The sequence below is a fragment of the Anomalospiza imberbis genome, chromosome 3 (assembly GCF_031753505.1).
Source record: "Anomalospiza imberbis isolate Cuckoo-Finch-1a 21T00152 chromosome 3, ASM3175350v1, whole genome shotgun sequence".
Lineage (NCBI taxonomy): Eukaryota > Metazoa > Chordata > Aves > Passeriformes > Viduidae > Anomalospiza > Anomalospiza imberbis.
Window position 1 is genome coordinate 99,552,808 of NC_089683.1, and position 26,020 is coordinate 99,578,827.

The 26,020-nt window shown below is 46.1% G+C and overlaps 2 protein-coding genes across 3 annotated transcripts in view; both read left to right on the forward strand.

The window, feature by feature from the left end:
* Nucleotides 1-209, forward strand: part of LOC137470030 (TOG array regulator of axonemal microtubules protein 2-like) — a 26,752-nt gene extending 26,543 nt beyond the window's left edge. Inside the window, exon 18 of the mRNA XM_068183013.1 lies at nucleotides 201-209. Within this exon, the coding sequence (XP_068039114.1) occupies nucleotides 201-209 (9 nt within the window). The remainder of the gene's footprint in view (nucleotides 1-200) is intronic.
* Nucleotides 210-3,234: 3,025 nt separating this feature from the next.
* On the forward strand, nucleotides 3,235-24,869 carry LOC137471592 (TOG array regulator of axonemal microtubules protein 2-like). 2 transcript variants are annotated; one of them, XM_068186039.1, is made up of 15 exons: nucleotides 3,235-3,312; nucleotides 4,287-4,437; nucleotides 5,544-5,705; nucleotides 7,827-7,959; nucleotides 9,648-9,753; nucleotides 10,496-10,731; nucleotides 12,255-12,407; nucleotides 13,555-13,672; nucleotides 14,114-14,158; nucleotides 14,624-14,727; nucleotides 16,117-16,321; nucleotides 17,506-17,722; nucleotides 18,797-18,883; nucleotides 21,112-22,179; nucleotides 22,627-24,869. In XM_068186039.1, the coding sequence occupies exons 1-14, from the start codon at nucleotides 3,250-3,252 to the stop codon at nucleotides 21,345-21,347; spliced, it is 2,016 nt and encodes a 671-aa protein (XP_068042140.1). In that variant the 5' UTR covers nucleotides 3,235-3,249; the 3' UTR covers nucleotides 21,348-22,179; nucleotides 22,627-24,869. The 2 variants fall into 2 exon arrangements, with proteins under 2 accessions (XP_068042140.1, XP_068042141.1); XM_068186040.1 differs by lacking the exons at nucleotides 14,114-14,158; nucleotides 22,627-24,869 and having other exon boundaries at nucleotides 21,112-21,362.
* The last annotated feature ends 1,151 nt before the right edge of the window (nucleotides 24,870-26,020 follow it).

Genomic DNA, 26,020 nt, shown 5'->3' on the forward strand with positions numbered 1-26,020 from the left:
AATTTCAATTCCTTGATGGGATCCGTGGAGTCTCCCAAAGCCCAGTCACTGGGAGTGTTCTCTGGTGGTGCAGTGAAAATTCCTCCAGTGTGAATTGCTGAGTGGCGGGAGCTGGAGTGGTACCTTGCGGCCCTGGAAATGCAGTGCAGGAAAAGGAAACATTCGTCTCCATCCTGCACATGTCTTTTATCTCCCTACAGCCTTTCTAGAGTCAAAATTAGTAGAGAATAGGAAGGCGTTTAACATGAAATGAGAAATGTTCCCACTCCTTCCTCCTGCTTTTGAAGCAGAAAACCTTTCCTTGGGGCAGTTTCTCAGGTGAACCCTTTGAGATGTGAAGGAGATTGATGGACATTGCCTGGTTTTGCACTGGCAGAAACAGGGAAACCTCCTGTGACAGAAAGTCCTTTGGAATTCTCCAGTGAAGGAGAAGGAGACTTCCCAGTGGATGCAGCCTAGGCAGGGTCTGAGTTTGTCCTCCTCTGCCAGCACAACCCCAAGCCCCCTATGGCAGGTTCACAATGACAAATCTCTTCCCTGGCTGTCTCTGCCTGTGTCAGAGTTGCAGGCTGAGGCGGGGGGAGGAGATGCCTTCTGCCTTGTCCCTGTCCCTGCCTTGCCCGATCCCTGACAAGCGGAATTGTGCCAGACAAAATGCGGCCTCTGGTGCATCTGGGTCAGCCAATGCTATCAAGTTGAAAGCCTCCATGACACTGTTGTTGTTCCTTTGCCATCTCTGGGCGTGTAATGATAGGAGAGATGAGGCTTGAAGAAATAATTCTGCTGATGCAGAAAAAGGGATCAGATCCCCTGGTCCCTTTGCTCAGGGTTAGTTCTGCCAAATCCTGGTACGGCCCCTTTGGAATGACTCCTTAATTGCTGATATGCAGCTGGAATGCTTAATGCACCTAGGGAGAAATACTGCTCACTAAGCAAAGTGACATTTTTTCTGGATTAATTCTGGACTAGGAATGAGCTATCTCATTAATCATTACCTGTCTCTGTTTTATTACTGGCCTTACTATTTGAGAGTAGGTAGGAAATCCAGTTTTAAGACACATCTTCATCTCTTACAGCTTGGATGCCACATGATTTTATCCTCTGTGAAGCCATGTAAAGAATAAGTTCTCTGAGTGTTAACAGCTCTGTTGGAGCGTTTTTCAGAATGACCTGCCCTCCACTCTTTCCATTAAGAAAATTTTGAATTGTCAGTATTAGCCAAGATCAGAAATGTTTTGCGGCAGGTCATGTTTCATGTTGCTTTTGGGTGTCGCTGCAGGAAAGAAAGCAGGGAAAAAAACCTGGGGAACAACGAAGCAGAGCAAAAGTGGCAATTTACAATTGGATGGCCAGTTTTTTTCCCCTGCAGATAGTGACTCCTTGAATACTGGGGATATGTAATGTGGATTGCAAAGCTTCTTCTAACATGAGGTGCCATTGTTCATGAGCCAGCACTTCATTTGTTTTGAAGAGAAGGAAAAGCAACCAACCAAAGCCAACTCAGAACTGAGTGGGAGTTAGAGATACAAAGGCCAAGAAAACTAGCATTGGAAAGCAATCACTTCCTAGGTGTAATTGTCAAATTCCAGTGACCAGTGTGGATTGCCAACAGTTTGGAAGGAAAGCTATTCCTAATTAGGGGACTGGCAATGATCAACACATCAGCAAAGCTGTAGAAGCTTTCTCCCCTGGCTTGCCAGCTCCATACAGTTTAAAGGAATTGTAGTGATGCTAGTTTCATGAAAAATAGAAACAGAGTGATCATCTGAATAATAAAAAACCCCCTTGGACGCCTCATCCATTACATGGATTGATTGTAAAGGTGGGACTTCACCTAACTCACTGCTTCCCTTGAGAGCATGGCTCAGCCTCAGACAGAGGTGAGGCGGGAGCTGGGCCGATCTCTGGTGGGAGGAAGGGTCTTGTGCCAGCCCAGAGAGCCTGTGCACATTGCCAGGGAACAGTTGTGCCCTGCATGTGCCCCCTGTGCTCACCCAGTGCCCCGTGGAGCTGGGAGAGGAGCATGTGCCCCGTGGAGCAGGAGGGTGCATGTGCAGCTGAGCCATTCCTGGAAAGCACAGGGCTCTGGGCTCCCTGCTGTCCCAGGGCAGCCCAGAGGCCAGGCTGTTCCTGTGGCAGCTCTGTGGAGGTGGGTCAGGGTTTTCCCCGTGGGCTGCTTCAAAGGGCTGCCAGCAGGAGCATGCTTCCCTGTGCAGCTGTTTAGAAGGTTCCAGGAAATGTGTCCCATGAAGTACAGAGCTTCAGATGCTTTAGATTTTCTTCGCAGCCTCTGATACCATTTGTATCTCCATTTTTCTGACCTGATTGACTGCAGTGTTCCCAAGGAGGTTACCCTGGGGTCTGTAGTTTCCCTGTCAACTTCCCACATGCTCTTTCCTTCCAAGGCCTTTCCTTCCATTGAGATTTGCCTTCCTTCCTCAAAGCCCATATCTTACTCTCCATTATAATTAAGCTGGACATTCTGCAGGGGTGAAAAAATCATGCTTTATGATATTGTTTTATTTCTCCTGTGCTGCGACATGATTCTATCCTCTGTGAAACTGTTGTATTGAATGAGGAATTATCTCAATTTTAACAGCTCCTTAAGAGTATTCCAGAATGAGCTCCATTTTCTACTTGCATTAAGAAAATCAGCCTTTCGTCAGGCTGGCCACAAAGTGGCCCAATCTCATACCATTTAGAAGGAAAATCCTTGGAGAAAATTAATTATCTAGGGTCAAGAACACAATTTACATTTGAGTATCACTCCTGCAACCCTAGGCTTTTCTTTCAACATCCTCTAAAATATTCTAACAAAGAGAAGAAAATGTTGATATAAATGGATACAGGTATTAGAACCCAGGACTTCTTTCAGGAACTGGAAAGAACATGTTTCCTAGAATCAGCATGAATAAGGGCAGATAAGAATCTCTGTCAAGAGCAATCTCCATCTCTGCCCTTCTTTATCAAACACAGAGGCTCTCCAGCATCCAGGGGCTGTGGTCTTCATCATGCAGCAGGTTTCAGTCTGCCGGCCAACAGAGTAATGTCATGTCTGCTGCCAGTAGCCCAATCCTTTGGGAGAGCGTCTAGGCATATGTACCTTGCTGCTCTCAATCCCAGTCTCTGCAATCTGGAACCTGTCTTGCTATTGCCCTGCATTATGTTTTTGGGGGCTTGAAGTCTGACAGAGATTTACATGAACTTTTGCTTCCATTACCAGGCCTCCCACCAAGCCAAGCCAAGGAGATGGATCATCCCACCAGTCCTGGTCTTATGAGTGACAGTGACCTGAGGGACAGCTTTGGAAGGGTAAGGGATAAGGACAGGGATAAGCAGACTTCCTTTCCAGTGGCTGTTTAGTGCTTGGCCCAAAATGTCACTGAAAATCATAATCTTCCACTCTTGGGAGATGGGGATGGGGATTATCTTGGGAATATATTTGATAGCGACAGAGCAATTGCTTGGCTATTTCCAGTGGTGCCAATGTCACTGGTTTGGAGATGGTGCTAAGGTCATGTCAGAAACATTCTTTATGTGCAAAGGCTGTTTTAGAGAAGTTCTGAATGGCAGAGCAAGCTACACATCAGTGACCGTGGGCAAAGTGCATCCTCGGAAGCAGAGAAGCAATGATTCTAATGTTGAATGGTGTAAGCAAGACTGCAAAATAAAATGGGAGAGTTTGATTTTTCCTGGTTACCTTTCTGGCTGTATCTCACAGCCCTCTCATTCTCAAGTTTTCTGCTCATTAACATCAGTGCTTCTGCAACTTGTTTTCACATGACTCCTCCTTTTGGTCTCGCAGTCTCAGAGACCAAGTCCTTCAGAGTCCTTCAGAGCTGAGTCCTTCAGAAGCCAGTGGGAAGTGAGAAACATCTGCAATTCCTGGCCACGAGTGTTAAGTAACAGCTAATTACCTCTCCTTGCTGGGTATTGCACATGGTTTTTATTCTCCTGCCATGGCCTGTAGGAACTGAACTGACTGCTCACTGTCATGTGAGCTCTTCATCTGTCTTGGAGCATTCCTATGACTTTCATGCTTCAAGCAGGGCTTCCTGACATAGATTGCAGTTGCAGCACTAAAAGGTTGTGGCACTGAAGTGTTTCACCTCACTGTGTGTAATTGCCAAGCTGAGGACGGAAGACATTCCTCTGGAACTATTGGAATGTATATGGAGCTGCATTAAAGCCTATGGCACTCTACGGACTCTGTACTCATGATGAGATGTTGTGTCTGGTTTGTGTGTCTCTGCTTACAGTCTGTGATGTATTTCCATTGCACCTAGGTCCGTCCTGCATTGTGCAAGTTGGCTCAAAAGAACTTAGAGCGGAAGAAAATTGAGCTTTTGCAGAAAGAGTTGAAGAGAAGGAGACAAAATGAAACATCCTTGCAGCTTCCTTCTCAGACAGTTAAGCCTGGGGATGCAGCTGAAGCAAGTAAGTGATGGCTACACTTGTGGTCCTTTTTGACCACTTGCTTGCCCTTTGCACAGTGTTGCAATCAGACTGGGGGGATGTTTAGCTTGCATTTGAGTGGAAGCTTGCATAGGATTTATTTCTGTTTCCCAAAGAAAAACACAGAGGCATGAAGTGTCTTGCTCATGGCCTCACTGAGTTAGCAAAAGAATATCGGCTTCCCACCTTCACCTCTAAAGTCTTTCAGAGTAGAAAATTCAGTCTTGCAAAGTACACGGGGGCTTCAGACTCTCTCCTGGAGAGTAGTCTCCAGGGAAGGTGAGTCCAAAAGAATGCTTTTCAACCAGGCTGCAACCTGGAAGAAACAAAATTCAACTCCTTCTAATGAAAACACCAGAGATCCTTCTCCTGTTGCTCCCTACTGAGGAGCTCGCAGTGTAGAGCTGTGCTGAAGGCCCGAGCCACTGCTTCTGTTGTAGCCCCAGGAGCAAGCAGCATTCTGACTGAATCCCGGCTGAGGGGCTCTGACTGCAGGGCTGTGAGCACTGCCTCAAGGGTAGCAGCAGGGCCCTTAGGAGGCAGCACTCAGCCCGAGGGTATCACGCAAGGTTATCTCCACTTTCTTTTGGTAACTTCCCCTGACAGCCTCTGGAACAGGAAAACAAATGCAAAGCAATACTGGGTTTTCCTTGTTTCTTAGGGGAAGCATCACTGCAATTTGGTTTTAAGCTAGAAGAGTGTAGATTTAGATTATATATTAGGGAGATGTTTTTTTTAATTGAAGGGGATGAAAAGCCGGAAGGGTTTGCCCAGAGAAGCTGTTGTTGGTCCATCCTTGAAGGTGTTCAAGGCCAGTTTACATGGGACTCTGAGGAACCTGATCTAGATTAGGATGTCTCTGCTCATAGGGGTTGGATTAGGTCGTGCTTAACGGTGCCTTCCAATCCAAACTCTTCTAATATTCTGTGATTCTGTGATCACTGTCCCATGTTAGTGTGCCATTGTTATACTTGGAGTTCTTTGGGATAACAAAGAGATGTTACCCACCTCCGGCAAGTTTCCTGGTGCTTTCTATTGTCACCCTGTCCAGCACCCTCCACTTACAAGCTCCTCTTTGGTCCCTACAGCCTTTAGCCTACCACTTGTCGATGGCACAACTCCTAGTGTGCAGAGAAAACACCCAGGTAGTGCCTTGAAGAAGAAGGTCATGAGGAAGCAGGACAACGTGCCCTTACTGCCCAATAAGCCCATCATCCATGGGGGTGGCAGCTTCCCACGCAACTCCTCAGGTAAGCCTGCTCTGTGGCAGCTTTTTCCCGCATGGGTTTTTCCTTGCACAAGGAGCACAAACTGCCTCCTGCCTGAGCCAGCACAGCTGGGATCTTGGGTCCATAGTCTGTCCTGAGAATGAACAGCAAATCTACTTTGGAGTTACTCCAGCTTGGTAGTACTGGAACAGTTGGTTCTTAGAAATCCATTGGAAAGCTGAGCTGAATAAAGCCGTGATAAAGGCCCAAGCTCTGGCTTTTGCCCATCCTGATAATCTAAACTACAGCCAGGAAGCAGCTGTGACTGCAGGGATGAACTGTGGGGCAGTCTGCCAGGGTGTGCTCACTGTGCACCTACGAGTGCCAACACAATCAGTTGCTCATTTACCATCTAGGCCCTCTGCCCGTGCTGCTGTCTGGCTCCACAGGCAGCTTTTCTGCTATCCCACCAAGGGTTGTGTCTGCATGGCTGTCAGCGGCTTGGTGCAGTTGCGCCTCTGCTCCCAGAAGTGCCCAATGGCTCCTCGCTGCCGCCATCTCATGGCCTGCAATGCCAAGAGGGAACAAGCAGTGCCTCCTATGTCACCCATCCAAATACAGCAGCTGTGTGTAGTAGATGACAGCCAGGAGGGGCTGCCTGGTGCTCCCAGGCTGTTTGCTGCCTGCAGGAAATACTCAGCAGATAGTCCCTAGTGGCTCTTGTCTCTCCTTTGTGGGTAGCCTGCCTGTGCTGTGATCCCAAGTAGGGTGAGATAAGAAGAAGGAAGCTAGGAATGATACTTGGAATGCTCTTTTCTAGTGACGCTACTTCCATGTTCAGAATTGACCAGAACTAGCCTGATGTGGCTCTCCATTCACAGTAAATCTAGATGTGTATATCTACATACTTCTGCAGTGCCATCACTGATGTCAGTGAGTGGGGTACATCAGTGGCACCTAGATTAGCTCCTGTCTGAATATTTTTGATGTCATGGTTCTTCCATACTTTGTAAGAACATGCAAGGTAGCAAAAAACCCTACACAGTCTAGAGTAGTTCATCAAGATTCTATGCAATATTTATACTCCATCATTTTAGACAGCTCAAATGTATTCATCTACACATTAGAAAATGAGCTTTTGAGTGCACAACATGAAATTTTTGATTGACAGTGCTTTTGACAACAAATGGGTTTCATAAGAAATGCATTTATCATCTGATTTTTCTCATACCTTGTACATTTTTTTCCTTACCAAATATTCAATTAAAGCAAACCCAGGACAACTGATTATCAAGAGAGTGAATCTGCTAACAATTTGCATCGGTATTTGCATGCTTTTTTCCCCAGTTTGCATTTGGAAGGCTTTTTTATCAAGCATCTAGACTGGAAATTGCAAGAGAAATCTTAGGCATTGCAAAGTATGCAAACACATCCATTTGATGACAAATAAATTTCACCTCAGCATCTTTGAAATACAGCCAGTGTGCACCTCTGAAAGAGTAAAGGTTCATGATGCTTGGAAAAAACAAAATCCATAAACTACTCCCTTCCCAATAGTAGGCTAAATGTATGTACACTCAGCTGCCTGCTGTCTAGAATATTAGAAGTCAGTGGAAACAGAGGCGCTGTCAGGTGTGAAGGGTCAGGTATCGCTGTTCCCTGGTCGTTGCTCCATGGGGATTGAGCCGGGCCCAGCAGGGCTGGGCTGTTCAGGCTGGGCTCGGTGCTGTCGTGAGGCAGCTGCTGGTCTTTCCTCAGGGAGTTTCAGAGTGCCCCCATCCTCAGGGCTAGGGGAAATCAGGGCTCTGAGACAAGAGAGGCACCTGAGGGGTTCCCTCCTGGGATAGTCAGACCTGCTGTCGGCACTGTCTGGCAGGGAGCGGGAGCTCTGCGGCCTCAGGAACCTGCCGCTGGCTGCGGCACCTGTGGCACTTGGGAGCTGGCGCCGTGGGGGCAGTTGTCAGGTTTAGCCTGGAGCTGTGCCCAGCTGGGGGAGGCTGGGAGAAAGCAAGGAGCCCCAGGAGCCAGACAGCAGGGAATTGTCTGACCCAGTGCCAGTGTGCACCACACAGAACCCTGGCTGGGAGATGGGGCTGCAGGCCGCTCCATAGCGGCGTGCCTTGCCCGGGGCCGCAGCACCCATGGCCGACCCTCTCCTTACAGTGACCTTGCAGACGGCCACTGGTGCTGAGCGCCGAGATCAGCCGCGTCGTGGGAAGTGGCAGAAGGACACCGCCTCATCAGACCCACAGCAGTCCTTGCAGGAGGCACTCTCCTTGCTCGGCAGCGATGACTGGTAAGAAAGGCCCCGTTCACTCTGTGTCCCTCTTAGCGTTAAGGCAGGTTAGAAGCGTGTCTTGCTAGTGCCTCTGAGCCCCGAGAGCCCAGAGGGCCAAAGGGCACTGGTGAAAGCTCTGCAGAGCAGTGAGAGGATAAAGATTTGAGAGCAGCCTTTTCTTGGCCTGGCTCTGCAGCAGTGCTCCAGCTGCAGCAGGTCCGTGCTGTTTCCTCGCTTTGCCTGCTGCTCTATGCAGCTGCAAAGGCAATCTTGAGGGAAGAGAGAAAGCTGTGGAATGAGATGATTTGACTGAAGGCAGAAGCAGGATGGCAGCAGTTTTGAGTGTAGAGATTTAGATGCCTTGGGCCACTAGGCCAGTGGGATTGAGTAAGATTCCTCTCTGATCCTGCTGCTGACAATGGCAATGGCAGGCGACAGGGTCTCCCTGTGACCTCCTGCATGTAAGTCCCAGAAGTAGCTCCAGGGAGTTCCTCTTTCTGCGAAATGGACTGAGTTGTGCTTTCAAGTCCCTCAGCCTGTCATTACTCGTGAAGGGCTCATGGCAGAAGAGAAGGAAAAAGAAATAAAATCCTCTAGGAATCTTGCATTTTTAGAATTCAACTTTTTCCTTCTCACTGCTTCATATGGGCCTGAGATGTTTTGTCAATACTCACAATGTGTCCCAAAATTCTACACAAACAGAAGGAGACCCAGAGGTGATACCTCTACAAATGTCAGGTGATATTGGTTGTCTTTTTGATGTCTGGGTTAGCATCCAACTCCCTGGGGGATGCTTCATTCGCACAGGGATAAGGACTCCATTCACACTGGGATAAGCATGAATAATCAGCCACGATGCATCTCCTTGTGCAGTCGCCTTTGCTCTGCCCTTTCTCTTCTTATTTCTCTTCCCATTTCTCTTTGGTGCCTTGTGAGGTACAGAGAGCTTCTGCAGGTGTGGGGGGTCCAGATGACACCCAGGGGTGCCTGTGGGATCAGTCACCAGCCCTGTGCTGCAGCCCTGATGCCTCACATACCTTCCTGTAGCTGAGGGCCTGCACAAAGCAAGTACTGAGAGACAGAGTTGTTTGCACCTTTTAAATAACATGTTGCTGTTGTGGGGGTTGTTTTAGGTAGGAGTTTTTTGGGAAAAGACAGAGTTTCAACAGTTCTTGCCCAGGTGTGGAATCTTCTGGGACACTCTGCTGCTTTTTTGGGGAAAGTGTGCAGTGCAGTGGAGTGGGTAGATTATAGAGGCCTAGATTACAGAGTGGAAACTCGGCTCCAGAGTGGCAGCGCAGACTCTCACTGCTGAACTGCCTGCTGGGGCTGACAAAGAAGGAAAATGTCCCAGTAACAGCCCAATGGGACTGTGTCTCAGGGACAGGTACAGGGAGGTGACAAGAAACAACAGCATGGCCTGGCCTCACAGCTTCTAGGAAGTAGTGACAAAGGGACTTCATGTGCCAGAGATTTTCAGAAAGGCCACAAATGAAAATTCTCAAACCCCTCTCTTTGCCTTTTGGATTTTTGTATGCTTTTGACAGCCACAGCATCCTGTGGCAACATGTTTTACCATTTCATTAAATACTCCTTGAAAAGCATCTCCCATGGTTTGACTGAGCTGCCAGCCTGGTCATTTCAGAGGGTGCTGCCTAGTTCTTGGGTAGAGAAAAAAATCAATATTTTTGTTACTTGCCTTTCAGGGAGGTGAAGGAGAAGGCACTCGTCATCATCAAAGACCTGGCTGAGTCCCATTCAGAAGTCCTGCTTTGTCGACTTCGTGAGATTTGTTTGGCAGTTACCAGCGAGGTGAGAACATTGTTCTGAATTGTTCCCCAATCTTCATACATGGGTCTGTAGAGTAGGTATGTGCTTGTTCGTCTCCATGTGTGCTCAGGGATTGCCTTCATTTCTGGTTTTAGACCTTCTATTTCTAATGTCTGTGAGCTATCTGTAGGATCTGTGTGTACATGGAGCTGTATTTACTGGTAGGTGGGGTATCTGACACTTATCTTTGAGTGTGGTACCATTATAATGCAATGCAGAAACTGAGACACTAATGACCTTATATGCCAGAGTCCCAATCACTGCCCAAGCTGTAATTCAACACTGCAAATTAGTCTGTAGACCTGAGCCTGTGTTTTCTGTTTCCTGGCTGTGCTTGAACTACAGGTGTTGCTTTTTGAACAGGAGCACCTGAGTCTTTTATCTTTATGACTTATGCCTTTATGGTTTGAAAGCAGCCCTTGCTTTATTTTGCTTCTTTGTTTTTCAAACGATGGGCCCTAAAATCAAAGCAGTTGACATTATAGAAGGGTAAAGTAGAACACTTTAGTGAAATATATATTTTTATGCCTGCAGTAAGCAGGACTGAGAGCAGAAATTGGTGCCAGAGTAAGTACCCTTCTGTGCTTGGGCTCTTCTCCTCTTACTGTGCTTTTATGTTCCTCTGGACACAGTGAGACGTGTTGTCATTTCCCGGGAGTTTTGTCCAAGGAAACTGGTTTTCTTTTCAAGGTGATTCTTATGTTTCCCCTCATGACTTCCCCAGGTGACCAACCTCCGGTCAAAGGTGTCCTACTATGCAATGATAACTCTGGGAGAGCTGTTTGCGATCTTGAGGAAGGACATGGATTCCGAGGTGGATGAGATTGCTCCGGTACTTCTTCACATGGTGTGGAACTCCCCAGCGTTTGTTCAGAAGGCAGCCTGTCAGGCCCTGGGGAGCATGGTGGAGAATGTGACTCCTGCACGAGCAATGACTGTTCTCATGGACAGTGGAGTCAAGTAGGTTCTTCCTCTTTTAGTGATATTCTTCACCTTCTAGTGTGTGGGTGGGGAGAGGGATGAGAGAGAGAATGGGAATAGTGGGAGGGAAGGGTCCTGTATCCTCCTGTATCTTCTGTGAACTCAGGGATTTGATTCTCCGATCAACCTCATTTCTTTCCTCTTGTCACGTATTTCTGCCCTCCTGCAGCCTATTAGTTCTCAGAATCACAGAACTGTAGAATATGGGGAGTTGGAAGGGGCCCATAAGGACCATCAAATCCAGCTCCTGGCCTTCACAGAACAGCCCAAGGGTCACACCAAGTGCCTGAGATTGTTGTCCAAATGCTTCACCTCTGTCAGGCTTGGTGCTGTGACCACTACCCTGGGGAGCCTGTTTCAGTGCCCAAGCACCCTCTGGGTGAAAAACTTTTTCCTGATATCCAAACTGAAACTCCTCTGACTCAGCTTCCTGCTGCTTCCTGGAGTTCTCCCAGTCTGTCAGATTTTCCTAGACGTGGTGAACGGTGGGGAAGTGAAAGTGCCTGCAAAGGCCAAGGATAGAGCCTTGTGTTTTTGTGGGAAGAGGGACAATTGCAATTGCAGCTGTGAGCGCTCTTTGGTATTTCACAGCACTAAGCACAGAGGCCCTGGGGAAAACCACATATCCTCATGATGCCATTAACCTGAGAAATAAGGAGAGTACTTGCTGGGGCATGGAGCACATGGGGCAGAATGTGCTGGGTGTGGCACAGCCTGCACAGCAGGTGCAGCTCCTGCCAAAAGGAGGACTTGTATGACTGTCCTGGCTTTAGAGCTCTACTTTCTATTCAAACTGATGTTTCATGTTAGCCTTGAGATGATGAATCACTTTACAGGCACCTTCACAGGCTGAGTGCAATGGGACCTCTGAAGCAAATGCTGCCTTAAGTATTGGTGCTGGGCCTGATAATTCCCGAGAGACACTCTCTAGAACAGGATAACCTGGCTAAACTGACTGCCACCCTTTCCTCAGCTTTGCAATAGGGTAAAAACACTCAGACGTAACCCTTACCAAGCTTTAGAAAAGAAACAGGCTGCATTGCTGGATATTCCACAATTTCACGCTGCACAGCGAGTTTTCCCTGCATTTGTTTTTTTCCAAAGGTCTGCAGATTTGGGGATGAATGGGTGGAAAGAGCCTCAGTCCTGCTGCAGCTCTGTGCAGTGGGGGCCTTCTAATGGGTCAGCATGAATTGTCCTTAATTTCTAAATAATTCATATGTAATCAATTCCTTTAATCTTACTCCGAGTAAATTTTGGGAGAGAAATTGAGTATCAGATAGTGCAGGGAGACTGAATTCCTCCCTCTTCCTTCCAGGCAGTCCTGCTGTACAGTGCTAACTTTGTGTTTATCTGAGGACAGAACCTTCAACAGATGTCTGAAGTTGCAGGGAGAACCCAGGCTCCTTCCCCCAGCAAGGACAGGGAGCAGGCTCTGGCCAAGGCCTGTGCTGCTGTTGCTCCTTCTCCCTGTGCCCCAGGGTTTGCTCTCTTCCTCCCAGGAGCCGCTATGTCCAGGTGCGGAAGTGTGCAGCCGAACTCCTCCTGTCCTTGATGGAGAAAATGGGAGTCACGAAGCTCGCAGGCACACCTAGGGCTGAAATGCTGGCACACGTGGCAGGGACACTTGCACAGGACTGTCACCAGGACACAAGGTAATGATCTTCATTTCACCTCCTAAAACGGGAAAACAGTTTTGTGACTGGCTATAAAACATAAAACCACAAAAGAGTGGAAACTGAAGGAAATAATAAGTTCCCTCACTGTGTGGATAAGGGTCATAGAATCATGGAATATGCTGAGTTTGAAAGGACCCATCAGGGTCATCAAGTTCAGCTCCTGGTTGTGTGCAGGACACCCTAAGAGTTACTTTATGTGCCTGAGAGAAATGTCCATACACTTCTTGATCTCTGTCAGCCTTGGTGCTGTGACCACTGCTCTGGGTTGCCTGGGGAAATGACTGTACTGGGTAACCTGAGGTTGGCCACCAAGAAGGAGCATTGCCAACTTCCTGTGACTTGAAGGATTCTTTACTGAGATCAGAAGAGCTCTGATTAGCCAGTCAGTTTTGATTGCCTTAGATGCACAAGATAAAGCCAAAGTGTTGGCTAATGTTCATCACCGAAGGATCCCAAACATCTGTTTCTCATTAACTTAAGACTTCCCTAGAAATACTCCAAAGGTCTTTAGCCAATGTATTCAGTCTTTCTAAACTTCTTCTGCAGATTTCTAGAATGCTGTTGTCTGTGGCTCAGTGACCTCCAAATTTCTTCTTGAAGAAAACTGTGGTTTCCTAGTGGCAAAATCAACCCAAACCACCAAAATCTCCTTACTTTGATGATTAAATTCCCATTAATAGCTGCCAAGAACACCAGAGTAACTGGCTGCCCCTGTGCATACATATAGTATAGAATAATCAACAGCAATCATGAGGTGTTTTGTTCAGGCTTCCCTGCCAGTAAAAGAAATGCAAATTATTGTGCAATGCCGGAAGGACACTGCTAATAGGCTCTGACAACAAAGCAGATGTGTTTTGCTTGTTCCCTGGGATACTTTGATCCCACACAAGCACACCCACAGTTTCAGAGTGAAATATTTTTCTGTGGCCCCACATTCTCCTCTTGCCTCTTATGTTTAGCTGACAACACTGTGCAGTGTAGAGTGAAGTAAATCTCCCTCTTTGCTAAGTAGGTAATGCCTTCTCATGCAAGCATTGCACCTGATGAGTTAAAGGCATCAGCCTCTTCTGTTAACACTCTTCCTTTGTTCACTTTTCTTTCATTTCCTTCCTTCCTTCCTTAGGCATTATGGACAGGAGATGGTGAAGATGTTGCTGAATAATCAAAAATTTAAAAAGCTTTTGGAACAATCTCTTTCCACCCATGACCTGGAAGATATCCTGACAAGAATTAAGAAGAAAGTAAGTGCTTGGCAGAAGAAGTATTTCCTTTGTGCAAGTATTGCCACTGCTAATATGAGATCAAACATACCCAATGTGTCTTTATCTCATTCCTCTTCTGCTGCATCATTTTGCACCTGGGAATGAGCTGTTAATCCTCAGCCTGTTCATCTGCAGACCAGAGAGGAACTGATATTACTAGGGAAAAAGTGGGGTTTTGAATTCTTTGAATATCACAAAGGGGAAAGGGAAAGCGGAGAAAATGGGTTTACATTCAAGGGTAAGGCCCCACTTTGCTCTCCCTGCTCTGACCCCAGTAAAGCAATTAAGTGAGAATAGTGCTTCTGAAGATAACAGAGGCTTTGCAAAAGACACTGGAAGTAGTATTGCCAAGAAAATTTCCAAATATACAAAAGATGTCCAAGTCAATCCTAATTACTGCAATTATTGTCTGTGTTTTGGGAATACTGCCCTGCTGTCAAGCCCTGTGGAGCTGAAAGAAGCTTGGTGAATTCAGCAGCATCTAGTGGAAAATAATTTGTTTGTTTGGGGGGATTTTTTTCTTTTTATCTACATTATGGCAGGGAGTGTGCCTTTGTGCAGGAGCAGGGAGAGTAAGTGTTGAACCAAATCAACTTCCAACACAGTGGGCCAACCCCCAAAGAGTCCAAATCTGCTGCTTCCTTTAAGAGCACTTGTTGCCTACCACTTTGCATTATTCCCATTTATGCTCAAGACTAATGAATTTGGGATTTTAGACTGCTGCTCAGTATGATAGCACCCATAACCTGCCTTGGGCTATTGTAAACAAAGAGTTGTCATCACTGAATCTCTGGTCCATTTATTTTTGTAAGTTAGGAAATGTTTCCCTAAGCCTTGGTAGCAGTGATCCTGATTCTAACTTGTGTTTTAATCAGGGGATTTCCTATTTTATATTTTAAAGATTCATGGAGTTTCTTGATGTCTTTGTAGGGGATGGAAAACCAGAAGGGTGAATGCCCATCTGTCAAGAACCTGGTGAAGAAGAGGAACGATGGCTCAAAGAACCCCCAGGCCACATCGCCTTCTAGTAAATGGTACATTGGTCAAATGTGAACACTTTTGTTAGATGTGACGAAGCACATGACATGTGCCTTACATGCCTCTTACTCAGGAAAATCTTGCTGGTGGAGATGACCAGTGCCAGAGATTTTTTCCTTTCCCTACAAATGTTCTAGGATAAAAAATGTCTATTTCTGCATTACGCTGAACACAACTTCTCTGGAGGGCTTTCCTCAAAAATTGGATGACAAAAAAAATACCCACTGGTAGCAGCTCAGATGATCCAGTGCAGAGGCAAGGGCAGTGCTGTAGAGGCTAGGAGAGGGCCAAGTTTCTGCTGCCTGACTTGGGACAAGTAAATTCAACCAGGGTTTTTTTCATCCGAGTGGAGTCTTTTGTCTTTTTTAGATGGGTATTTTAATGAGAAGTCCCAGTCTTGAAGCAAGATGCCATTCCCCAGAGATGCAGTTCTCATCCACGTCGTTTTGCCTGGCTGATTCATGTTTTTTTTTACCGTCAAACAGTATGAAGTTTGAGTAGTAAGTAGCAAGGCAATTCCTGAGCAGTTTTGCTTGACAGGTGTCTCAATTTGGACTTTTTGCCTTGATATTCCTGTTCTTCATGTAGTTTACTTGATGGACAGCATGTTTGGTTTATTTCCTTGTGTGCTGCAATCAGCATTTAAGACAGGAATTTGGTCCTTGCTGTCTCTTCATGCCAGTGGCAGAGCTACTAGTACCTGTTCTCCTCTGATAACAGAGGAGATTTATTTAGCTCTGTCATGCTCAGCGGGGGCAGGAAAGTGACCACATGCCTCAGTAGCATGGCTAGCACATTCCCATGGTCATGGAAGAGACAGGTTGATCCAGGAGAATTGTTCCCAGTGGGTTTGTTAAGCTGTGGATCTATTCTCCAGGGAAAAAAATGAAATGTGAGCATAGTTCTGGCATGTCTGGCTTCTGTTTTTATCTCTGTTACTGATTTTCTGGATGCTTCAGATATGCCCCTGTTCATCTGTTCAGATGCATTGGAGCTACTTTTCCAGATTGTCATGCCTGGTTTTAGAGGCACTTCTCCAGAATGATGTGTTTCCTTATTCTAAGACACACACATCCCATATGAGGAGACATTTAAACTTGGAAGTAGTGTCTCTCTTTCCCCACTAAGCAATGTGACCTGTGTGCCTTGGAAGCCATCTGAAGATAGATCAGATGCATCTCATCCTTGGTTTTCCTGAGTGAGCACTGGGAGAATGTTACTTGCAGATTGTATCCCGTAATTATTGTCATAAAGTCCATGTTGTTCTTCAGAACCTCATGATTTTCTAGCTTGAAATCACATCGTTAGGAAAGCTCCTCAAGATGTTTTGCTCACAATTAACTGAAGGTATTATCAACAGGTCCTAATTTGGTTTTATTTTCCAGGGTGAAGTCTACCTCTGATGGACGCCTCCTACACCGTTCAAAAGCCCAGGTCACGTTACCTGCAGCTGTGGAAGAGATGGAGCCGCTTCAGAAGCTTTACCATCTGCTGCAAGCCAAGGGGTTTCAGACACGGATGGAAGGAGTGGCACTCCTCCTAGACCTGTCCAAAACCAAACCCCGGCTCATTTCCACTAACATTGTCCAAGTATGTAGGGTATCTTCATTGTTCCTTTCCTTTAGCTCCTTTCCCAAGCCTGTAGAAGTAAAGTTAATTTGGTGTGTCTTGGCAGTACATGCTGGCTGTTTGGGACAGGCTGGTCGCTCTTTCCCAGAGAAATTTAATTCAGGTCCAGGCTTCAGGACAAGTTATTTCAGTCCAGCTGTATTTGCCTGGCAAGTGTCTATTGATGCTGTTGATCAGATGGTAACAGAATTTTATGCTGGTGTAACTGCTGCTGTTTCCTACTCCCATTTGGGTTAAGTGAAGGGAATCCAGCCATTGAAAGCAATAATGGCAATTATTCTCTAGAGAAAAAATGGGTTTGTGTGGGGAAGAGAAGTTTCAAGCTGAGTTGGTTTCAACTAAATGTTTTTGAAAGGATACTTCTGTAAACTCCATCTTGTCTGGCACAGGCACAACTCTGGCTACTCATTTCCATCCTTGTCCTTATTCCTCTTGGTAAAGATGGTGCTCACCCTTCTTGGGGGCCTTTTTTTCTCTTTGGAAAAGGAGGAAAACAGCTAAGGACAGATCTATCCTTTCTCCTCCCAGTAGATGCTTTTTCCCTTCTTCCAGAAAATGGTGCCTGATAATGGGGCTGTCAAGGGACTGAACCTGCTGTAATGAGAGCTGGACAGCACATTACATTTCAGAAGTCTACCTGTTAGTTAGAGAAATGGTCTGAATCCTGGAAGAGTTGATCAGAGCCCTGCCCTTCTCCAAACACAGGTTCTGAGACAGATAAAATAAAACTTAGATCTCCTCCAGCCATAGTTTTGGCAAAATCATAATTGCCCTCAGTACTTGAGACAACTCTATAGAAAACTGGGCATTGTAAATATCTGATTCCATACTTGTAAAGCAAAGGTAGCCTTTTGCATTAATAAATGGAATTGATTTAATGATTTATAGGTGGAGAGAAATACCATAGGAACTATTCTGTCCCCAACCAAACCTCTAAAAACAGATGAAAATCTTTCAACCAGCATGAGGTTGCACAACCATTCCAGTGAGTGGCCCACAGGAAAACTTTGAAATTGTGCAAGCAAGGGCTGACCTGACAGAAAGGATCACTTTCATCTTTTACATTGCTGAGTGCTCATTTCTACATCCCCTCTTCAAACAAGGTCATTTTAATCCAGATTTCATGTTGTTTGTTCTCTTCACAGATTTTTGATTATTTTGTCCTGACAATATTTGACACACATAAGAAAGTCAAGCAGAAGGCGCTGGACGTGCTGGCAGAAATCATAGGCCTCCTGGAAGATGCCCTGAACCCGGTGATCATTCGTTTGGTGGAAGGGATAACAAAGAACCTAAACTCAAAGGATCCCGGGGTTCATGCCACAGCTGTGAATGCACTAGAAGAATCCGTTGCTCATTTAGGTAAGGCTGAGCCCTGGCATGGACTCTCCTCAACTGTGTCTCTGTCTCTCCAACACAACAGAATGCTGAGTGCCTTGATAACTGTTGTTGTCTGTGGAACACTTCAGCTGACACCCACCAGAAGCTGTGGAGCTGCAGTCCTTATGCACCAGTCCCCCAACAGGATTGAATCTGATCAGCATTTCCCAAAAGTCCCACGCTCCCTTGGCTCCGTACTGCTGGTCTGAAGAGAAAGTCCTGGACTACAGCTTTCCTGCAATTCAGAGGCGAAGGGGTTTTAGAGTTTGCTTGAACCCTGTTTGCCTTCCCAAATCAACAGCTTTGCTGTTGGCATGAAGGGACACCGGCCCATCAGAGCTTCTCCAGAGCAGCAACCTGGAAGGCTCTACATTGTAGGCATTAGCTGCCTATTTTCCACCTTTCTTCTTTGTCTTCTTTTTTTAAAGGGGAACTTATGATTCACCAAGTTAATATCTTTAAAACAAACAGGTCTAAATCCAGCTGTCAATGATGCCTGTTCCACATGTTGTTTTGCATGGGGCAAGATGACTCCAGCAAATACCTACTTAGGCAAGGGCTGCTCTAAATTCCTTTGCCACACAGATTTATGTCGGCTCTGAAAATGCCACACTGGGGGTAATACACCTGAAAGATGAAGCGTTGAAGAGGCAGGTCTTCAAGGGGAGTTTCCACTTTCTCCATCTCAGCTGCTCTGTGAACTCATGAAATGTCTAACTCTGTGTCTCAAATATGGGCTTCTTTCTTTTTGCTCTGGGATGCAAAACCTTTTCACTGCTTACATGTGACTGAACTCTTGAGGTCTCTGATGTGAAATGTTTTAACATAGCTCCTGGTACTGCAGACAACTTTGGATTTACAAATGTGAAAGGAGAGCTTTTCTTTTGGAATTTTAAACCCTGCCAAGTAGGCTGGAAGGAAAGAAGAAAAGGATACAAAAATCAGCAGACTATTACTTTATTTTGTAAAATAGGATGGCCCCTGCCCTTTCCCTCCCCATTGTCCTTTCTCCTATGACCGCAGAAGAGTCAGCAGAAACATGTCTTTCACTTGTAGATAAAGTATCACTGATGAAAGAACTCAGCCACCAATGGAGCCAACTGAGTGGTGAAGCTCTGCTGGAAGTCACGGAGCGTATCACAGGTATGGCCTCCCCTTCTAAGCCAAGAGGTCTTCCAAGGGAGCATTTACAGGGAATGCCTGGGAATAGACAGTAGAGTAGCTCCTCCACATCAGGAGGTGCTGAGCTTGTCCCTCCTGCCCAATAGCCAGGGCAGGGGTATTTGGCAGGCTTTCCCTGCCTGCTGCAGAGCTGTGCAGCATCTGAGATGGGGGCAGTGCTCGGCTTCGGGGCTGAGCTCTCACTGGGGCATCTCAGAACCCACCTCCAGGAACGGGAGGGGCTAAAAATACCGCAGCTGGCTCCTCTCTTGGAAGCTCAGGGACATCTGTGATCTTTTAGGAAAAATGGTAGCAAATGCTGTTCCAGGGGATCAGTTTGTTTTGTTCTCACAGAATTCTTGTTTTGCTCTTGAAAAGTTTTGAGGCTGAACCATGCAGAGCCCGGGGGTCACAGCTTAGGTCAAAACTCACCACACAGTGTGTCACACTCTATCAGATACTCTAACAGATTCTATTACACGTATCCTTGCACGGATTTAGTACAAGGCAGCCTTTGGGGGCACAGGGGCAGAAGCAGAGTGCTGAGGCTGCCTGCGGGTGCTGCCCAAGTGGCATTGGACTGAGCATTTCAGGGTGTGCAAACAGTGTCTTCCTGTGTCAGCACTGTCCAAAATGCTACAAATGCAGCTGATAATTGATTCCTCAGAGGAGCTTGCTATGTCAGCAGTAGCCAAGGAATGGAAAAATGATAATCTCAGTATATAGTAGGGAAGACGACTGATAGCCTCGCATTAACTGGGGCTAAACCCACTGCTAATTATGCCAGCATCTTTAAATGCAAGGTATAATACACTTTGTGTCTTCATTATGAATCTCAAAAGGGCATGTTCAGTGATTGGGAATATCAAAGGCTCTTTAAAACCACCACAAAAGAGCATTTGAATAAAGTAGATCTCCAGGAACAGGGAATTTAGTTTTGCAGTTATTTTGATCTCTTTTTCAAAGAAAGGAATGAACATAAATTAGGACTACTTAAAAAGGCCAAATGTAATCTCTGAGGTTTAGTGGGAGCAGACAGTTCTTTCTCTTCTCAAGTTCCATAGTGACCAATGTCTTTAATTGCATTTAAACTCAAATGAACTCCCATTTTGAAATGTGTACCATAATCCTTTTCCTGCTTAGTAGAATTGGTTTTGGGTACTTTCAGGAGCTGTTTCAGAGTTGATGACTGCTGGTGGATTAACAGCATAAAAAAAATGAAGTCTCTTCCACCGCAGAATAATAAGTAGCTACTACATAACACTTTGCCTGATCGCCTGATCAGAAAATAAGAATGATCTCCAGAGCATTTCAGGTTTTGATCTTGCAGCCAAATCTGCCATGCAAGGAGCCTTTTGTTAGTAATTTTTTGTATGTGTTTGATAGAGTTCAGAAAATGAGCAGAGAGCAGATTTCAGGGACAATGTGAGAAAACACTTGTGTTTTGGTTAAATTTCAGGCCCCTGTGTAGCATTTTTCTTTCTCTATGTCCCTATTTCAGTGGACATTATAAGAAAAAATGCCATTAACATTGGGAGGGGAAATGCCATTAAAACGTGAAGATGCTCAAATGCCATGGCAATGGAGTCTGGGTAATTCTCTAAGACATGCTGAGGTTTGAAACAGCTCTTTGTTGGGAGCCACAAAAGCATTCTGCCAAAGATACCAGCTAGTCACTGATGTTTCTAATCCAGCTGTCGAGCAGCAGCCATCTCTGGTGGGCTGGAGTTTTGAAGTGTGTTCTAATAGTGCCCTTTGCTGTGTGCCACTGAGCAAAGGGAAGAGGCAGATTAGATTTTTGGCACTTGACATCAAAGTTACAAAAACTGAATCACCCTTTTATTAGAAATCACTCAATTGCCTCCCTATGGTGCATTTCCAAATCTTCAGTGTGGGTTTAGAGAACTTCCTAATGGAAATAAAAGGCAATTTGACATTTCATTCATTGTTCATGCAGAAACAGATTGTGAAATGATTTAGTAAAGGTACAAAGTCTGCCACAGGTACAAGGCTCTGGTTGGAGAAATTAGTCCTGAGGGGTTGGTGGTTCTGTTTCAAGGATCACCAGCTGCTTTGCCCATTTCTGGGTCATGGGGCTGTGTGCTACTTCACTAATCTTAGCCAGAAAGGCTTCCAAGAAGCAAAACTAGAGGTAGATCCTTGTTTGCATTGAGGTTGGTGGGTAAGAAGCTGTGTCTCTCTCCTGGCAGTGCTTGTGGAATGGGTTTATCCCAGGAGCCCTGAAGTTGTCCAGCGCTATGCCCTGCCCGTGCTCTGGACCTTCCTAGAGAACAAGGTGCTGCCCGTCCGAAGCGCCAACATCCGCAGTGTGGTCACCAGGCTTGCCTCTGTCCTACACACGGTGATGGGCAGCAAGCTGAAGAAGTGTGCAGCCTGCAAGCCTCCACACATACAGGAAAACCTCTCCAACATTTTGGGCTGGTGAAGGTTGTCCAGCGCTATGCCCTGCCCATGCTTTGGTCCTTCCAAGAGAACAAGGTGCTGCCCGTCCGAAGCGCCAACATCCGCAGTGTTGTCACCAGGCTTGCCTCTGTTCCTCCACACGGTGATGGGCAGCAAGCTGAAGAAGTGTGCATCCTGCAAGCCTCCACACATACAGGAAAACCTCTCCAACAATTTGGGCTGATGAAGGTTGTCCAGCGCTATGCCCTGCCCATGCTTTGGTCCTTCCAAGAGAACAAGGTGCTGCCCGTCCGAAGCGCCAACATCCGCAGTGTTGTCACCAGGCTTGCCTCTGTTCCTCCACACGGTGATGGGCAGCAAGCTGAAGAAGTGTGCATCCTGCAAGCCTCCACACATACAGGAAAACCTCTCCAACATTTTGGGCTGGTGAAGGTTGTCCAGCGCTATGCCCTGCCCATGCTTTGGTACTTCCAAGAGAACAAGGTGCTGCCCGTCCGAAGCGCCAACATCCGCAGTGTTGTCACCAGGCTTGCCTCTGTTCCTCCACACGGTGATGGGCAGCAAGCTGAAGAAGTGTGCATCCTGCAAGCCTCCACACATACAGGAAAACCTCTCCAACATTTTGGGCTGGTGAAGGTTTGATGCTCTCCAGAAAGCTGACAAAATGCTGAGTTGGACACCTCCGGATGTGACTTTTTAGCTGTACCAAAAATGACAAAATACTAAGGAAGGGTGTGCATCTGCCCCCGCTCTCTCCATCGCCCTTCCTAGTTGTGACATGGGGGAGCCTGAAGGAATTCCCTTGAGGACTGAGGACAAGGTGAAGGCCAAGCATGGATCAGCCTCAGACAGAGGTGAGGTGGGAGCTGGGCCGATCTCTGGCGGGAGGAAGGGTCTTGTGCCAGCCCAGAGAGCCTGTGCACATTGCCAGGGAACAGTTGTGCCCTGCATGTGCCCCCTGTGCTCACCCAGTGCCCCGTGGAGCTGTAGGGCTGCTCAGCTGAGGGGCAGGGAGAGGAGCAGGAGGGTGCATGTGCAGCTGAGCCATTCCTGGAAAGCACAGGGCTCTGGGCTCCCTGCTGTCCCAGGGCAGCCCAGAGGCCAGGCTGTTCCTGTGGCAGCTCTGTGGAGGTGGGTCAGGGTTTTCCCCGTGGGCTGCTTCAAAGGGCTGCCAGCAGGAGCATGCTTCCCTGTGCAGCTGTTTAGAAGGTTCCAGGAAATGTGTCCCATGAATTATGGAGCTTTATATGCTTTAGTTTTGCATTGCGGCCTTAGTTACACTTGGTCTCTCCACTTTGCAGATCTGACTGGCTACACTATTACCAAGAAGATTTCTCTGGACACTTCCTTTGTTCCCTTATCTTCAAAGTCCTTGCCTCCAGTCCTGAAGACCTCTCTTTCCTCCTCAGAAGGAGGAAAGCTCAGAAGCTCAGAAAGAAGCTACCGACTGTCTGAAGAATATTTCAAGAATAGGATTTATAGCATTTTTAGAATTCTATAGAATTTTATAGAATATTTTTAGAATAGTTACTTTTGTACATATGTTCTCATTGTTTTGAATAAATGTGTTTTGATTGTATATTTAAATTTTGAAGACATCTTTTTAATTGGATATATTTTATTTTGATGATTTTAGAAAAAGTAACTAAATAAAATGTATATAAACAAAAAGGAGAATGTGAGACCAGGACCTGCTAGCCTAGAGGTTATGGGAGTGCAGCTCACTCGATGTGCCAGTGTCTCACCACCTGCTTTCATCACTGGGCCTCTCTTCCTCTTTTGCCATTTTTCTTTGTGTCATTTGCGCTGCTCTTTGTTATTTGGCATTACAACAGGGCCACCCATTGACATGTCTGGGGGACAATGGACCAAAAAGATCCTGTATAGTCAAAAGTTTTCCATGTAGATGTATTCTGTGCTCACCAAAGGCCTGAGCAAAGAAATCAAGAGGAGTGTGCCCAAATGCCAAAGCTTTGCTCCTTTGCAGTCTCACACAGATCTGGCTCACAGGTGTCTTCAATCACAATTTCATGGGTGAGAAGAGGTCATGTATTTCACTGGGAAAAGATGCACTGCTTTGGAAAAGACATCTTTGTGTATATTTATCCAGGACAGCAGTCGAACTGTGTTGTTTGCAACTTGTTTGCAGAAGGATGAGTGGACTGTGAGGCCAATAAAAAGTGACAAGGGTTCCTGAAATCTATACCGCAGCCTAGGTGCCATTCAGCCCAGGGCTATGGGATCATTTGTTCCCATGGACCAGTGCTTGCCAGGATAATGAATTCCTGCATAGCTGGAACAAGCAATTCTGGATTCAGCTCCAGCTCTTGGTGGGTTGCATGATGATTGACAATTCTGCCTTTCCAGAAATTATTCCACAGTTTCCTTTCATAGTCATTTGAAGCTTTTAAACTTCACATTTCAATTTGCTTTTCCTTAGGGAAAAACACTTCTGGGCACAGTGCAAACTGTTATCTTTTGAAAGCAAAGTCCTCATGGTTGCCAGCTTCTGATGTTACAGAAGAAACTGCATGTGATTGTGTTAATTAGGTTTTCTGAAGGAAAAACTCTGTCACATGGCTGCATGTTTGCTTAGCTATGGGTCTAGTCATGGTCTAGTAAAGCCCAGGCAGGGTGGCATATTGCAGGGAAAACTAGTCTGTGAGTTTATGGGGTTGCCATCAGCAGCAGAGTGAATGTGTCCTTTGGGGATTTCTCTGGAGAGAAAATCAGGGACCTGCTCCATGCCACAATATTCTCTTAGATATTTTAAAAATATCCTAGAAATGGCAGTGAAACTTCACATCTCCTTGCACAGCCACTGTTTGAATAGGGGCATTCTTGTCCCTCCTCAAAGCCATTGCTCTTGCACACCAGAAACATGAACATCCACAAACAGGAATGATGCATGGTCCTCCTGCTGCTGCTTCAGAGCTCTGGGAAGTGCAGACCTGGGTATTACCAGTGTGAACATTTAATTAGCATTTCATGCTCCTTCAAGGTATCCAGATCTCAGGGCTTTTTGTCTCAAACCAGCCACTGTACCAGCTCTAGGGAAGAACAGTAAATGGGAGACAGTGACTGCCAGCCTTGCAAGGATGTGGGGGAAAACCTGAAGTGTCTGTGTCAAAAGATGAATGGGAAGAGTGTAACTGCCAAAGCCAAAGCTTCATTAGGATAGCAGGATCACTTTACTGCATGCTTGCATGAATATAATTTGGGACCTTCTTTTTGTATCTCATACAGAAAAGGACCTCTTAGTAATACAGTACTACTTAAAAACACTCTGGGATGTAGCTCTGTAGTGGTTCACAATGAAGCAGATTGCCTGCTTTGTCACTGCCAGCCCTGATGACCCTGCAGGGGACCGTAGTGTATCCCATGCCTCTTTTATCTCCAAGCAAAGCTTGATTTTGCTTATTAGTGTGGAATAAATACAAGAGTAATAAAATGGACAATTAAACTGGTCACTTTGGAGGATATGCCTTCACACTTCAGTCCTGTACCTCATGCTCCCAAGGCTTGTTACTCATCATGAAATATTTTATTAAAAATCTCAGTTCTCATGTTACATCTGAATAAAATTGCATCAGATCATCAAGAATTCTCCTGGCAAGAACAAGACAAAAGCCTTTTGACACATACTTGCAGCTGTCCTGGATTTCTGCAGCCCTTTCTGAAAAGCTGCTGTAGCTGGAGTGTTTGGAGCTGGTTTGGGCCTTTATGAGAGATATGTGAAATAGTCTGCAGGGCTCTCCTAGCAGAAAACTGTTTGCCCAAGCCCATGGACATCATGCCAGCAGAAGCAGAGCAGCCCTGCTCCCAGCCCAAGTCTGTGAGCTGAGCCACACCGGGGAGAAAAGACACTGAGGGGATCCAGCCTGGCTGCTTCACCTACCATAAATGTTCCATAGAGCTTGGCAACTGGGAGAAAGTTGATGCTGGATGAGCCACCAAACTTTCATCTGCTGCTGGAACTACTCCGTGATAGCTCCTGAGTTCCCGGGTTACCGGGTTCCCGAGAGAGAACACGGCGCCATCTTGCAATGCGTGTCACGGGGAGATTTTCCTCCGGCATTTTTGGTCTTTGTTCCAGTGGGGGGACGGTGAGGCCTGACAGTTTGAGATCTAGAAGTTAATGGCCTTTTTTCTTGCTTTGTAGGCATTCTGCTTGTTAATAAACTGTTGGGATTTTTTCCAACAGTTGCAGGTTTTTTTCAACAGGTGTAGGTAACAATTTGTGATACACTGTGGGGTTAGACCCGATTAGCTGGTGGGATACAACTGGTGCTAAATACAGAAAGTCACATCCAACAATCTTAACAAAATGACAAGCACAAAAGCTAGGATGATTATTACTGAGTAAAGTTACATTATCTTTGTCTATTTCTACAAAAGTACATGAAGCCCTCAAACACACACAGCCCTGACCAATATATACAAGTACGGTTCTTTGACTCGTAACTGGGTGAATCTCAAAGTGGCAAATGCTTTGCTCAGTATCAAGACATGTCTTGAGCATCAATTGTGTTGCTTTCACAAATAAACCCTTGTTGTTTCCAGGTAACACAGGATTATAGATTCACAGTTTGCCATTTCTCATCCCCTCTCTGTGCCCATGCTCTGTATTCCAAAGGATAGAGCTCTCATGATTTAATGCTAATGCTAGAATGGGGTGAATAACATAAACTGTGG